Genomic DNA, 12,711 nt, shown 5'->3' with positions numbered 1-12,711 from the left:
AGGGTGGGGACCTGGCCCTGCCCTGCTTTCAGCGTTGTCCTCATGGTGTGGAGCAGTAGAACCCCAACCCCGGCTGTGCTGAGCCAGGAGTGATCCATCCCCAGGCTCCCATTCCCTGCAGCCACAGGTGACGCCTGTCCTTGTGTTTTCCAGGTAAAAAGGCTGGTCCTCCAGGGCCCAACGGTCCCCAAGGGCCACCGGGGCCTCCCGGGCCGCAGGGTCCCCCCGGCATTCCCGGCATCCCCGGCATTCCAGGCACCACCGTCATGGGCCCACCCGGCCCCCCTGGCCCCCCGGGCCCTCAGGGACCCCCCGGCCTGCAGGGCCCCTCAGGTAAGGATCCATCCATGCCCTCTGCTCCAGGCTGGGCAGTGGGAATGCTGGGCATGTCACCAGAGTGTCCCAGTGTGATGGCAGCAGGGCCTGGAGCAGGACTGGGGTGTGCTGGGAGCAGTCTATGGAAGGAGTCCCTGCCATGGCAGGGGTGGAACTCACGGGCTTTAAGGTTCCTTCCAACCTAAGCCATGCTGGATTTCTGGGATTCTGGGATTGTGTGGCTCTGAATGGCCGGGAGCAGCAGGAGCCCCTCAGCTCCATGCTGTGCTGCCACGGGCATCTCCTCCCTAATTAGGGTTTGGCTCCCAGGGAAGGGAGATGGAGTGGATGACCTGCAGAGGGAAACTTGGCATCTTGGCAGCCAAGAGGTTTCATTCCTCTTGGATCAGGGAATGGATCGTGCAATTTGTCCTTCTAGTGGAAACCTGTTGAATAATAAAGAATTTTGATGGTCAGAAATGCCAGGAATAAACTAGGGAAATGTAGGATGAGTCTTTTTCTTCCTTTTTTTTTTAATATTTTTTAATATGTAATATTTCTGTTTTCTATATTTTAATATTACCTGTACCCCATATCCCTCCTCCTGTTAAAACAGAGGTTTAGTGGTTATTATGGAGTAAGAAAAGTAATTTATATGGGGCTTCAGGGTTATTTTGGGGTTAAAGAAAAAGGTTATTTATGAGGGGGTTTAAGGGTTATTTTGGGATAAAATAAGTTTTTTTTATGGGATTTTTCACTCAACCTTCCTCCATAATGATGTGGAATTGCCTTTTGCAGGTGCCACAGACAAGGCCAGCTCCAGAGACATCCAGGTGGGTTGATCTTTCCATGGAAAAACCCAGCTTTGGGGGGGATTTTTGTGGACTGGCATGGTGCTTCCCGTTAATCCTCGATCCCTGTGCTCTCCCTTGCAGCCAGCTGTGGTCCATCTCCAAGGCCAAGGCTCAGCAATCCAAGTGAAGAATGGTAAGGATCTCTTGATAATTGTGGGTACTGGGAAGAGCCCCTCCTGCACCCCTAGAGTTCCTGGATCCCAGTCCATCCCATGACACAGCTCCAAGATGTCCCTGCCCCTCCCTGCCCTCCAATACCCCTGCCCAGACCCCACAAGAAGAGTCTTGTGTGGAGTCTCCACCTCCATTTTCCCTGAGCTCCTGTTTATCTCCCAGATTATCCCTGCCCTGCACACCCCAGTAATTCTGTCCCACTGAATCTCCCTCTCCCTGACCTCCAGGTACATCTTGTGCCTCCCCAGCCCCTCCATGACCAGGCCTTTTTTCCCCCATTTTATTTAAGCCCTCAGTGGATCCTTGTCCTGTCTCTTCCCCCATTTGCCCATTTTCCTCCAGTTTCCCAGGAACTTAAGGCAGGGAAGACCCAGTGATGAAAGGACACAGAGGAGTTGTCCAGCCACCAGCTCTTCCTGGGATCCCCTGAGCACCTCTGTCCCCACCAACAGCCTTTAATCCCAGATCCCGCCGAGCCACTTCCCATCCACAGGCAGCTCCTTGCTCTCCTTCTCCTCCTTCCCAGATCCCCATCCAAATTCTCCTCAAGTTCCTGCTCTCCCTGCCAACAGCTGGGGCTCATTCATCATCTCCTGCCTCCCTGCTCTGGCTGTGCTGGACAGGAGCTGGCTTGTCCCCTCCGTGAGTCCTCGCGTGCAGCTCCCCAGGGACCACATCCATCCATCCATCCTCACCCCAATCCCAGACTGGGAGGGACTCCCGAGGGTGGGGGCAGCAGGATCCCTGTCCATGAATTCCTGCCTCACACGTGGGATGGGGAGGGCTGGCCACTGCTTCTGTGGGAAGGCAGCTTTCCCTGTGAGCAGTGGCAGCTGGAATTTCTCATGGACTGGGATTTGTGCTTGCAGCTCCCCAAAATGAAAAGGAAACCACCCGTTCCTAGGAACAATGTGAGGGAAAAGCTGCTGTTTGCTTACGTTCAGAAAGCAATTATCCCTTCATTACTGGGGATGCTGAGGGTTTCCAGAGGGAATGCTGCTCTCTAAGAGCGGGAATGCCCTGTGAGTGTCCTTCCCTGCTGCTCAGGAACAATCCAGAGCTGGGAGCCAGGAATGCTGTCCAGCTGCCAGCCTGGCGAGCTCCAGCTGATGCACAGAATATTCTGAGTTGGAAGGGACTCACAAGGATCATTGAGTCCAACTCTTAAGTAAAAGGCCTTTCCAGCAGGGAGAGGAGAGGCAGATGGAGACTGGGAGGAAAAGAGTGGGATTTTACAAACTGAGGCACCTACAGAGACTGGCTCAGTTTGGGGCTCATAGCAAAGTCTGTTATCCCAGTAATCCCAAAGGACTGGGTGGTGGGTCCATAAATCCCTATATTGAAGGACCCCAGTTAGGGATTACTGTGTTGTGAGATATGATGCAATTTCCTACTTTGTTGTTATTCTGGCTTTTAAAAACCTTAGGAGTTGTAAAGGCAAAGGTTTTGTTATAATTATCCCAATAACAAAGTCAGGAATGGTGAAATCAAGGAACACCAGAATTAAAATCAATCATGGCCTCCATTTGCCCAGAGAAGAGAAATCTCCAGGAACCGCTTCCAGTGCCTAAAGTGACTCCAGGAGAGCCAGGAGAGGGATTTTGGACAAGGGCCTGGAGTGACAGGACAAGAAGGAATGGCTTTAAGCTGAAAGAAGGTAGATTTAGACAGGAGATTGAGAAGAAATCCTTCCCTGTGAGGGTGGAGAGGCCCTGGCACAGGGTGCTCAGAGAAGCTGTGGCTGCCCCATCCTGGAAGTGTCCAAGGCCAGGCTGGACTGGGCTTGGAGCAGCCTGGGCTGGTGGAAGGTGTCCTTGCCCATGGCAGGGAGTGGAATGGGATGATTTTAAGATCCCCTCTCACCCAAACCACTCCATGATGGTTCTCTGGTGACCATTCCCATGGACACAGTAGGGAATAGGGATCAAACAAGCTCAGCTGCGGGGTCAGGAGGAAACAGGCCCATGTCCAGCCCTGGGATGAGCACAACAGGCCCTGCGCTGGGTTTTGAGCTTGAGAACACAGAGGGCTGGAAGGACAGGCAACCCCATGGTGTGCCCAGAGCTAGAGAGGAGTCCCTGCTCCCACTCCCTAGTGTGTAATCCTGGGATCCCCCTGTGAATTCCCTGCTCCCCGTGGTGCTGTGACTGTGTTTATGTTGCTCCTGCGCTTTTCCTCCTGACGGGTACTGAGTGACCGCCGTTTTCTCATACTGAGATCTTTCAGGTGGAGTGCTCAATGACTGGTCTCGCATCACTCTGAACCCCAAGGTGTTTAAGCTGCATGCCCGCAGTGGGGAGCTGGAGGTACTGGTGGACGGCACATACTTCATCTATAGTCAGGTAGAAGTGAGTACGGTCCTAGGCTAACTCCTCCTATTCTTGTGTTCCGGTGGAAGCCTTGCATGAACCACGAGAGGGCTCCAGACAACAGACAAATGCCAGCAGCTTGTGTTCGGCTCAGGAGGGGTGTGGGGAGGAGTGTCACACCCCTGTCACCGCCAGGACACCGCCAGGGATTAGTCACTGAAAGCACACCCCGCACCAGCCAATCCCGGGGTTATCCCTCCACTTATCCATATCCCGACCCTTCCAAACCTCCCTGCAGGCAGGATGCTGAGCTCAGTGCTTTAAAAGACCCGAACTCTGGTGGTTTGTGGTTATTTTGGAGCTGTGTCACTCTGGAAGCACAGGACTCCCAGCCCAGGTGGTTTGGCCAGATTCCAGCCCAGGTGAACTCGGTTTGCCTCCCCAGATCTGTGTAGCTCCTCCGCAGAACCAGCTCTGTGATGAAGTGAGCCATGGATGTCAGGTGCTCTTCCATGGAATTGGTGACACATGTCCAGTTTGGATGGGGACAGAAAATATAACTCCACATGGGTCAAAGTATAATTGTTTCCCAAGTGCTTGATGCTGATTGCTGGCCACAGTGTTGGACCAGTGAAGCCTCATCATTTGTGGTCCATCAAGGAAAAATAAAGGGATTCAGTGTTCAGGCAGCTCCTGCCTCCAAAAGGGCTGGATTTCCTTTCTCAGGAAGAAGCAGCTCCCTGAGACTGACTTCTCCTTGGACAGGTCTTCCTCCTGCAGCTCTTTGGAATCAGAGTGTGGGAGAGGGTTAAGTGAGGACAAGTAGAGTCACAGGGCCTTGGAAGAAGTCAGGGAGTTCAATCAGTAGAAGCACTGTGAGGTGATTTCCTTCCAAGCTGTGGAGGTTGGGAGAGCCTTTTCCCTGTAATAGCTTGTGCCTGTGCAAGCACCGAGTCCAGTTACCCAGGAGGCAGCTCCCAGGCCACCTTAGGGCAGTTCTGATGTCACCACTAAAGAAGGCTCCTTGGCACCAGGAAGCAGGACTGGCCAGGTAAGTGCAAGAGGCCTTCAGTCGAATGTGTGCGTCTGTGTGTGGGGTGAGAAGCTGCTGCAGCACGCAGGGGGTCCTGCATGGCTCTGTGCAGGTGTGTCACTTCTCTGGAATAAGCAGGATGGTAGCTCAGCCTTAGGCACACGGATTCAGGGGGTTTTTGCATGCTTGGGTCAGTCTGAAGCGGAATAAAAGAGGTTCCTGGTTGGTTTGGGGCTCTCCCTGCCTCGCACAAGTCACCTGTGAGTGCAGGTGTTGGGGCCAGCAGGGGCTGCACACACCCCCAGGACGCTGCACTTGCTCCCCACACCCCAACCCCCTCCCTGACACCTTTCTCCTCCCTGCTTCACATCAGGTCTACTACATCAACTTCACCGATTTCGCCAGCTACGAGGTGGTGGTGGACGAGAAGCCCTTTCTGCAATGCACTCGCAGCATCGAGACCGGCAAGACCAACTTCAACACCTGCTACACGGCCGGCGTGTGCCTGCTCAAGGCCAGGCAGAAGATCGCTGTGAAGATGGTCCACGCTGACATCTCCATCAACATGAGCAAGCACACGACTTTCTTTGGGGCCATCCGCCTGGGAGATGCACCCGCGTCCTAGAGAGGAACTTGGCGTGGCCAGGGACGCCCACGGAACTGCCCAGTGCTGCTGTTCATAAAGCCTATCAGTATTTCAGGGGTTCTGTAATCCGGCCATAAAGGAAACTGATCCAGAGCTATTTATTCCTATATGTGAATGCAGGAAGCACAATTGTCCTCTGTGACTCGCGGGGAGACTCGGATCAAACCAAAAAGCTGGTGGGGAGAGCGTTGTGAGGAGGAAAGGCTGTTGGGTGTGCCTTGTCTCAGTATTTCAAGTATTACTGCACTGATACTCTGCTCTGTGACCTTCACACGAGGCTTGCTGGGAGAGCTGGGGGCTCTGCTCGGATGTTGGCGCTGGCAGGAGCATCCCAGGCAGGAGGGAGTGGGAGGACACGGACTCCTGTCCCAAAATCCCAGCCAGGCTCCTGCATGTGCATGCTAACCACAGCCAGGAAGGGGGTTCTGGCTTCCTGCCTTCCCAGGGGGAGCTGGAAGGGCTGGGGGGCGAGGGGAGGTGCGTGAGACAGGGTCAGTGGTGTTTACATTCATCCTCAGGAGGAGGAGGAAAAGTGCCTCGACCTAGAGCTTGGAAGCAAAAGCAGGAAGTGCGAGAGGAAGAGGAATAACTAGAGCAGGCTTAGCAGATAGGAAACTGCCTCCACATTCCAGAAACCACCAAATCCCAAAGAAAACGCCGATTCCCGGGTCCAGGCCTCTGCTCCTTTCAGCTCCTGCCCCTACCCCAGAGGTAACCTTGCCCCAGCAGGGGCTGCCTTCAAGTACTGCTGCTGTTACAGCAAGTTGAGTTGGATTGGGGGTATTTTGGTTTTGGTTTTTTTTTTTGTTTTGTTTTGTTTTTTTTGGGGGGGGAGGTTTGTTTTGTTCTTTTTAATTAATATTTTGCAATCCAGAACACATTTCTACAGGCTTCACCGAGCCACGTAGAGCAGCCACAAGTACTTGTGACAACACTCGGAGGAAGTTTGTTATGTTTAAGAATAAAATATTCAAACAGGAGATTTTTTTTTCTGTTTTAATAGCAACTGTCCTGCTTTTAGATGTGGTTTTTAGCCTTCCTCTCCCCACGCCTTTCCTTTTGGCACCCTTCTACCTAAACTGAGTGGTGATGGAGACTTTAGCAAAGGAAAAAAATGGGATTTTAAAATCCGGTCCAGCATGAAGTCACCACTTTTTCTTTTCTCTAAGCCCTGCTGAGTCTAGTCATAACTTGATTTCTGGTGACTAATAGAGGAGCTGGGACACTATTGTTTCTTTTGGCTTCTTGAGCAACTCTGTCCCGTTACCTCCCCTCAGCTGGGGAGACCTAAAGCCATAAGATGCTCTGAGCTATAAGAGGCACAAATTGCTCTGTTGTCTCAGCCCTTGGCTCACACTTGCTCAGATTGGTTGGGGTTTTGTTTCTCTGTGTTTCTTTCCAGAGCCTGTTTGTGCTTTCAAGAGGGGAGTGAAGTTGCAGCTTGTGTAGAAACGGGACAAATCCCAAATTGACATCTTCAGCCTGGAGCAGGGAAGGTTTTGGGGACCTCAGTGCCTCAAGGGGCTCCAGGAGAGCTGGAGAAGGACTTTGCACAAGAGTCTGGAGTGATAGGACAAGGGGAAATGGCTCCCCACTGCCAGAGGGCAGGGATAGATGGGACATTGGGAAGGAATCCTACCCTGTGATGGTGCTGAGGCCCTGGCACAGGGAAAGATGCCCCTGGATCCCTGGAAGTGTCCAAAGCCAGGTTGGACGGGGCTTGGAGCAGCCTGGGCTAGTGGAAGCTGTCCCTGTCCATGGCAGGGTGTGGAACTGTTTGATCCATAAGATCCTCGCAGCCCAATCCTGTGATTCCATGCTCCTGGTGCTGGCTCCATGCAGAGGTGGCTCATGGTCACCTGCAGGGTGTGGGAGGGACGTGTCCCAGTGCTGTGCCGTGGCCACGGAGGGTCCGCCCTGCCTGGAGCATTCCTGGCTCCAGCCCTAGCGAGTGATGTCCCTTGCCAAGTGTTGCAGTTATTGGGAGACAAAAATTCCTCGGGGCAGCGGCGTTGGCCGCGGCCTCGCTATTCACAGGAGCCGTGCACTTCGGGAAACAACTGCGTGACAAATGGGCTGCTCTGGCTTTTTAGTGGCTTCTCCTCCCTTCAGCCTCGACATGTGGGACTGGCAAGAGCCTTGGGGGCTCTTCACTGGGCTTTGTGGTTTTCTTTCCTTTCAAATGGATTAAGAGGGACATGTTCCTGTGACAAGAATGAAGCGGGACAACTGTGTACAGTGAGAACATGAAGCAAATCATTAACAGGATTGCTTTAGAACAGGCCTGAGCAGCAAGGCTGGGGGCAGCCATAAATAACAGGGGGTTGGGAGAGCCGGGGATGGAGTTTGCATTCCTTGTACCCCGCTGGCAGGATCTGGGATGTGCTCCATGGCTGTGGGCAGGGGGAGGCAGAGGGAGAATCCCTTTGCTCCTTAAAAGGCCAGAGTGTTGCTGTCCCCTGTGGTGTGTGCTCGGAATGTTGGAGGAGAGCAGGAGAGAGCAATTCCTGCATGGAAGTTCTTCCTGGTGCATGCTTGGGGTACAGGAGGGAGCAATTCCATCATGGAATGTGTTAACAGGCTTTTTCTGGTGCTCACACTAACCAAAGTGTGAGTTGGAGACGTGGACTTGGAGCTGGCTGCAGGTGGCCTTGGCAAACACAGCTCTTTCCTGCTCTTGGTGTTCCCAGTGGGATGTCCCTCCCCAGCCACATCAGGAGCTCCCATGGAAGGTCTGTATGGCCACAGCGGAGTGTTGGCTGTGCTTTGTGAGGGGACAGCTCCATCCTTCAGGGGTGGGAGAGCCATGGTCCCCTCATTGGGATCAGAGGTGCTCAGGAGTCACCTTCCCAATGCCCTGGGAATGCAGGGAAGGAAGGGCAGAGCCGATGGACTTGGATAACCAGATACCCTGCTCCCAAACAGCCAGGCTGGAGCCCATCACCCACAGCAGGGATGTGACCTGGGCAGGTGGTTCTGTCCCCACTTCCTCCACACCTCCATCCTGCTGCTCATTCCTCACATCCTTTGGAGACTTCTTCCACAAAAGCCTCCATGGGAGCAGGGAACTTCTCCAACAGATCCTGCTGGAGCCAGCATTGAGGGCAGGAAGGCCAAGAAGCACAGGGTAGCTGGTTTCAGAGCAGATCTCTCCCTGCTCAGGCCGTGTGGTTCACTCTGCCTTTATCACAATCCAAGAACAGCCTCTCGGTGTTTGCCGCCTCTGATCCACACCCGGCGCTCCTGCCAAGGGAGTTCACAGCCCTGGGATGCAAATGCCCAGGGATTCTCTGCAGAAGTCCCTGCTCCAAATCAGGGACTTTTCAGCTGCTGACAGCGGCTGTGTCACCGTGCAGAGCCACGTCCAGCAGTTGGGGTGCAGGGGGGACAGGCCGGGCTTCCCCGGGCGTGGCCGGGCCGGATGTGCCGGTTCTGCTTCTGGGAGGGCCCGGCCCGGGGGTCATCCAGAGTTCAGTGTTTCCCTGGCAGGAGCTCACATCTGCACAGATGTGCCATGTACACCACGGGGCAGCAGCCCAAAATGCTGTCCCTGGCTTGTCCCGGCTGTCCTGCCTGACGTGGATGCTGGGGACACCCGGCCAGCTCAAGGCTGAGTCACATCCTGAGGTGACAAAGTGTCCCCCACCACGCCGACTATCAGAGGGGTAACTCAGTTGTGTAACTCTGTGCGTGTGTGTGTATATATATATATAAATAATCTATATTTATTTATTTATGTATTTTATGTCTATATACTATTTTTTTCCTGCCAGACACCTCCAGTATTAGAGCATGAGCTCTGTGGCTAAAACTTCACATCCTCAGACAAGCTTTCAGTAGCCTGAGTTGCTCCTTCACATGCAGTTAGCCACACTGAGCCAAAAAAACCCCAAACTGTGCATTTTGGAGAGTGCCCCGTGAAGCATGAGGGGCGTGTCCCCAAGGAGTGTGTCAGCACTAGGTGGCACAAGGACACGGAGATACCATCACCAAAAAAATGTCCCTGTGGGTGGGGCACAGCTCCGGGCGCGCAGATCCCACCTGGAGCTGCCGCAGGGACAGTTCCCTTCTGTTCCTGCCCTGGGCGAGGAGGTGACCCGGCAGCCCAGGTGGGGGACACGGGGTGTGACAGCAGGAGGAGGAGGGCGGGGGATTCCAGCTCTGCACATCCCGCTGGGAAGGGGCGGTGAGCCCTGAGAAGCTGTTGTTTCCCGAGAGAGGCAGAGTCCCCTTGGCTGGGCTGCGCTGGGATGGGGAGGGATTGTCACTGCCTGGGTGTGACAGTCAAGTGATCCCACAGCCAGGAGCTGTCCCTGGCTCAGGATGGCTGCAGAGCCCTCGCCAGCTGCCCCTGCTGTCCCGGGAGCTGGCACATCCTCTCCCTGGCACAGGGAAACTCCCCCAAAGCCTCTCAGCTTTCCTACGTGCCACCTCTGCCTCCTGGCATTTGATGTCACAGCGGGTCCAGCCGGTCACCTGAGCTCCCTCCTCCCCATCCTGCCGTTTCTCTTTCCCTTCCCTGTGACTTTGTGCCGTTTTTCCCCCTCTGCGAGCTGATGTCTTTCTTTTCCCACTTCCGTAGCTACGAACACCCACATGCCTTATCTCCTTCCCCCATCCCATCCTGAAGCCTATTTATACAGAGCCTGGCTCCTGCCCAGCCTGCCAGCGACGCCGCAGGAGCGGGACGGGGCTGGCAGCGCCCGCAGCCCAACATGCTCTGGGCTGCACGGGGATGTTTCCTGCTCTGCCTCCTCCCGTCCATCCTCAGAGCCCGGGCTAGCCCCGAGACCAGGCCCAGCTCCCCGCTGTGCCAGCAGGTAAGGCTGTTTTCCAAGGAGCACCTGGGCTGGGATGGCTCCAGCAGCGTGGCTGGGGCTGCCAGCATTGCCCTGGGTCTCCTCCCTATGGCTTTCACCTCCCTCCAGCCCCCATCTCTTTAATTTTCCCAGCTTTTCCTCTGTTTTCCTGCCTTGGAGCTGGTTTCCTGTGAGGTGGTCCCCAGCATTCAGCTGCTCCCATGTCCCTGCCATGCCTGAGGTGCTCAGAGGATGGAGTGCAGGGATTCCAGTGAGGCAGCTGGGAGCCTGGATGGGAATCAGCAGGTTTCTGTCTCCCCAGAAAAAAATTAGCTGCTCCCATCCAGGTTCCCAACTCCAGAGGAAAGCAGAGTGAGAGGAAAGGTGGAGTCTACACAGTGCCTTTCCTCTGCCTAAACAGGGATGCTCTGGACCAGCTGGGCTTGGGAAGGGGGAGCAGTGCTCGTTCCCACTTCTCATGCCCATTTTGGACAGCAGCTGGCTTGCCTGGAGCTGTGGTTTGTAGCCCCTCCTCATTCACACCTCTCCTGTCTCTCCACAGAGCCCCACGAAGGTGTCTTGCAAAGGAGTTGGCCTGCAGAAATTTCCCAAGGAGCTTGGCAAAGGAATTAAGTACCTTGAACTCTCCAACAACTTCATCCAAAACCTGTCAGGCAGCAACATGCCAGGATTTGGGCAGCTGGAGTACCTGGATGTGTGCTTCAACCAGCTGGAATCCGTGTCAGCCACGGCCCTGGCTGAGCTGCCTCGGCTGCGCTCGCTCCTGCTGGGCTCGAACCACCTGGACCGGAATTACTTGGCTAATGGGGAAGCTTTCCATCTGCTCAGGAATATAGAGGTCCTGGACCTGTCTGTGAATAACCTGGAGAGCCACATGGCCAGCTGGTACATCAGCAACCTCACCAGCCTGAGGGTGCTGGATCTCTCCGGGAACACGATGACCAAGCTGCTGGCAGGGACCTTCCGGAGCTCACCGCGGCTGCGCCAGCTCGACCTCAGCAATAACTACATCATGGAGATCCAGGAGGGAGCTTTTGAGCCTCTGGAAGAGCTGGAGGTGCTGAACTTGGCTTTGAATTCCCTCCACTGTATCTCTGGCTTCAGCCTCACACAGCTGCAAGTTTTAAACCTCAGCCACAACGCCCTGGAGCTCTTCTCCGAGGAGGAGGGAGCGGAGCCCTACCTGCTCCGAGTGCTCGATTTGAGCCATAACAGACTCCTCTCTTTCCCAGAGCTCCCCAGAGCCCGTGATCTCACACACTTAAACCTCTCCAACAACCTCATTGCTTCCCTGCTCCCAGGCTCACCCCATCCCTGGGAATTTGTCCTGCCCTACAAGGAGATGCAGAGGTTCAACAGGACCGTGCGTCCCGTGGTCGCTCTGACACACGTGGCTGACCTGGATCTCAGCAATAACCGCCTGGAGCTGTTCCCATTTTCCTTCTTCCACAGCCTGGGCTACCTGCACACCCTCAGCCTGGCAAGGAACTGCCTCCAGGACGTGGCCAGGGAGTCTGTCACCAATGGCACGGAGCTGTCCGTGCGCTCGCTGGACCTCCACAGCAACGCCCTCCGTGTGCTGCCACGGTGGTTCTTCCATTCCCTGCCTCACCTGGAATCCCTGGATCTGGGCTCCAACAGCCTCCAGCCTTGTGAGAGCCAGGGGAGTGACCAGGGAAGGGATTTCCAAGGGGATTCTCACACGTCAGCCCCCAGAGACACCTGCACCCCCTTCTACAACGTGCCTTGCTTGAAGCACCTGAGCCTGTCCAAGAACAACATCTCCAGGCTGCACCCCCATGCCTTCAATATGACCCCACTGCTCTCCCTGGACCTGTCGGGAAACAGGGACTTGTCCACGCCCACGGGAGCGCTGGCAGGGTTGGAGCTGTCCCTGCAGGAGCTCTCTCTGAGGGACAACAAGATGGACGAGGCAGCACTGCCCTGCCTGAGCACGCTCCGAGTGCTGGACCTGTCGGGCAACCACCTGAGCCTGCTGCCCCCAGGGCTTTCCTGCTCCCCTCTGCAGAGCCTGGACGTTCGGAATAACAACTTGCAGGCCTTGGGAGCAGTGAGGAGCTGGTCCCACAGCCTGAGGGCCGTGTCTGTGGCTGGGAACCCCTGGAGCTGCTGCTCTCTGGGCTGGCTGGACACGCTGCGTGCGGCCGGCGTGGCTGTGCCCGACCTGCGCCAGGCCCGCTGCCTCTTCCAGGAGCACGGCCGGAATATCTCAGCCAGGATCACTGGCACTCCCCAGTGGATCTGTCCCCAGCCCGAGGGCACTGCCTCCCTGGCTCTGCTGGTGGCCCTAATGGGCCTTTTCCTCCTCGGTGCCTGGATTTTCTGCCTCCTGAGGAAAGGGCGGAAGGCTCCGGGATGTGCGGGACTTGAGAGGAACAGGGTGGGAGTGTCCCAGCCCCATCCCAAAGGACAGGGGCCAGCTGAGGAGAGGCCACCTGACAGCATCACCAAAGTGTAGCCCAGAGCTGCAGCCATCGGTCAGAACTCTAATTATTATTAATAATATTAATATTAATAATATTATTGTGGTTGAAGTCTC

The 12,711-nt window shown here is 55.3% G+C and overlaps 2 protein-coding genes across 5 annotated transcripts in view; both read left to right on the top strand.

The window, feature by feature from the left end:
* Positions 1-6,311, top strand: part of EDA (ectodysplasin A) — a 61,281-nt gene extending 54,970 nt beyond the window's left edge. Inside the window, exons 4-8 of one of the 4 annotated variants that reach the window (XM_071442235.1) lie at positions 154-333; positions 1,114-1,148; positions 1,251-1,302; positions 3,570-3,685; positions 5,059-6,311. In XM_071442235.1, coding sequence (XP_071298336.1) covers positions 154-333; positions 1,114-1,148; positions 1,251-1,302; positions 3,570-3,685; positions 5,059-5,310 — 635 coding nt within the window. In that variant the 3' untranslated portion in view covers positions 5,311-6,311. Of the gene's footprint in view, positions 1-153; positions 334-1,113; positions 1,149-1,250; positions 1,303-3,560; positions 3,692-5,058 lie in introns of all 4 variants that reach the window. The other 3 variants (XM_071442234.1, XM_071442233.1, XM_071442232.1) reach the window with 3 other exon arrangements.
* A 3,294-nt stretch (positions 6,312-9,605) lies between these two features.
* LOC139597197 (transforming growth factor beta activator LRRC32-like) lies at positions 9,606-12,711 on the top strand. The gene is made up of 2 exons (XM_071442231.1): positions 9,606-10,151; positions 10,693-12,711. The coding sequence occupies exons 1-2, from the start codon at positions 10,047-10,049 to the stop codon at positions 12,628-12,630; spliced, it is 2,043 nt and encodes a 680-aa protein (XP_071298332.1). The 5' UTR covers positions 9,606-10,046; the 3' UTR covers positions 12,631-12,711.

The sequence above is a fragment of the Agelaius tricolor genome, unplaced genomic scaffold, assembly GCF_023055355.1.
Source record: "Agelaius tricolor isolate 1412-34295 unplaced genomic scaffold, bAgeTri1.0.p SCAF_17, whole genome shotgun sequence".
Taxonomy (NCBI): domain Eukaryota; kingdom Metazoa; phylum Chordata; class Aves; order Passeriformes; family Icteridae; genus Agelaius; species Agelaius tricolor.
The sequence above is the reverse complement of the archived record's forward strand: the minus strand, read 5'-3'. Positions and strand labels throughout refer to the sequence as shown.

Bases quoted from the DNA above. Each gene is read 5' to 3' on its own strand.
- LOC139597197 (XM_071442231.1), top strand. From the start codon at position 10,047: ATGCTCTGGGCTGCACGGGGATGTTTCCTGCTCTGCCTCCTCCCGTCC. The intron at 10,152-10,692 runs GTAAGGCTGTTT...GTCTCTCCACAG, and splicing joins GCTCCCCGCTGTGCCAGCAG to AGCCCCACGAAGGTGTCTTG.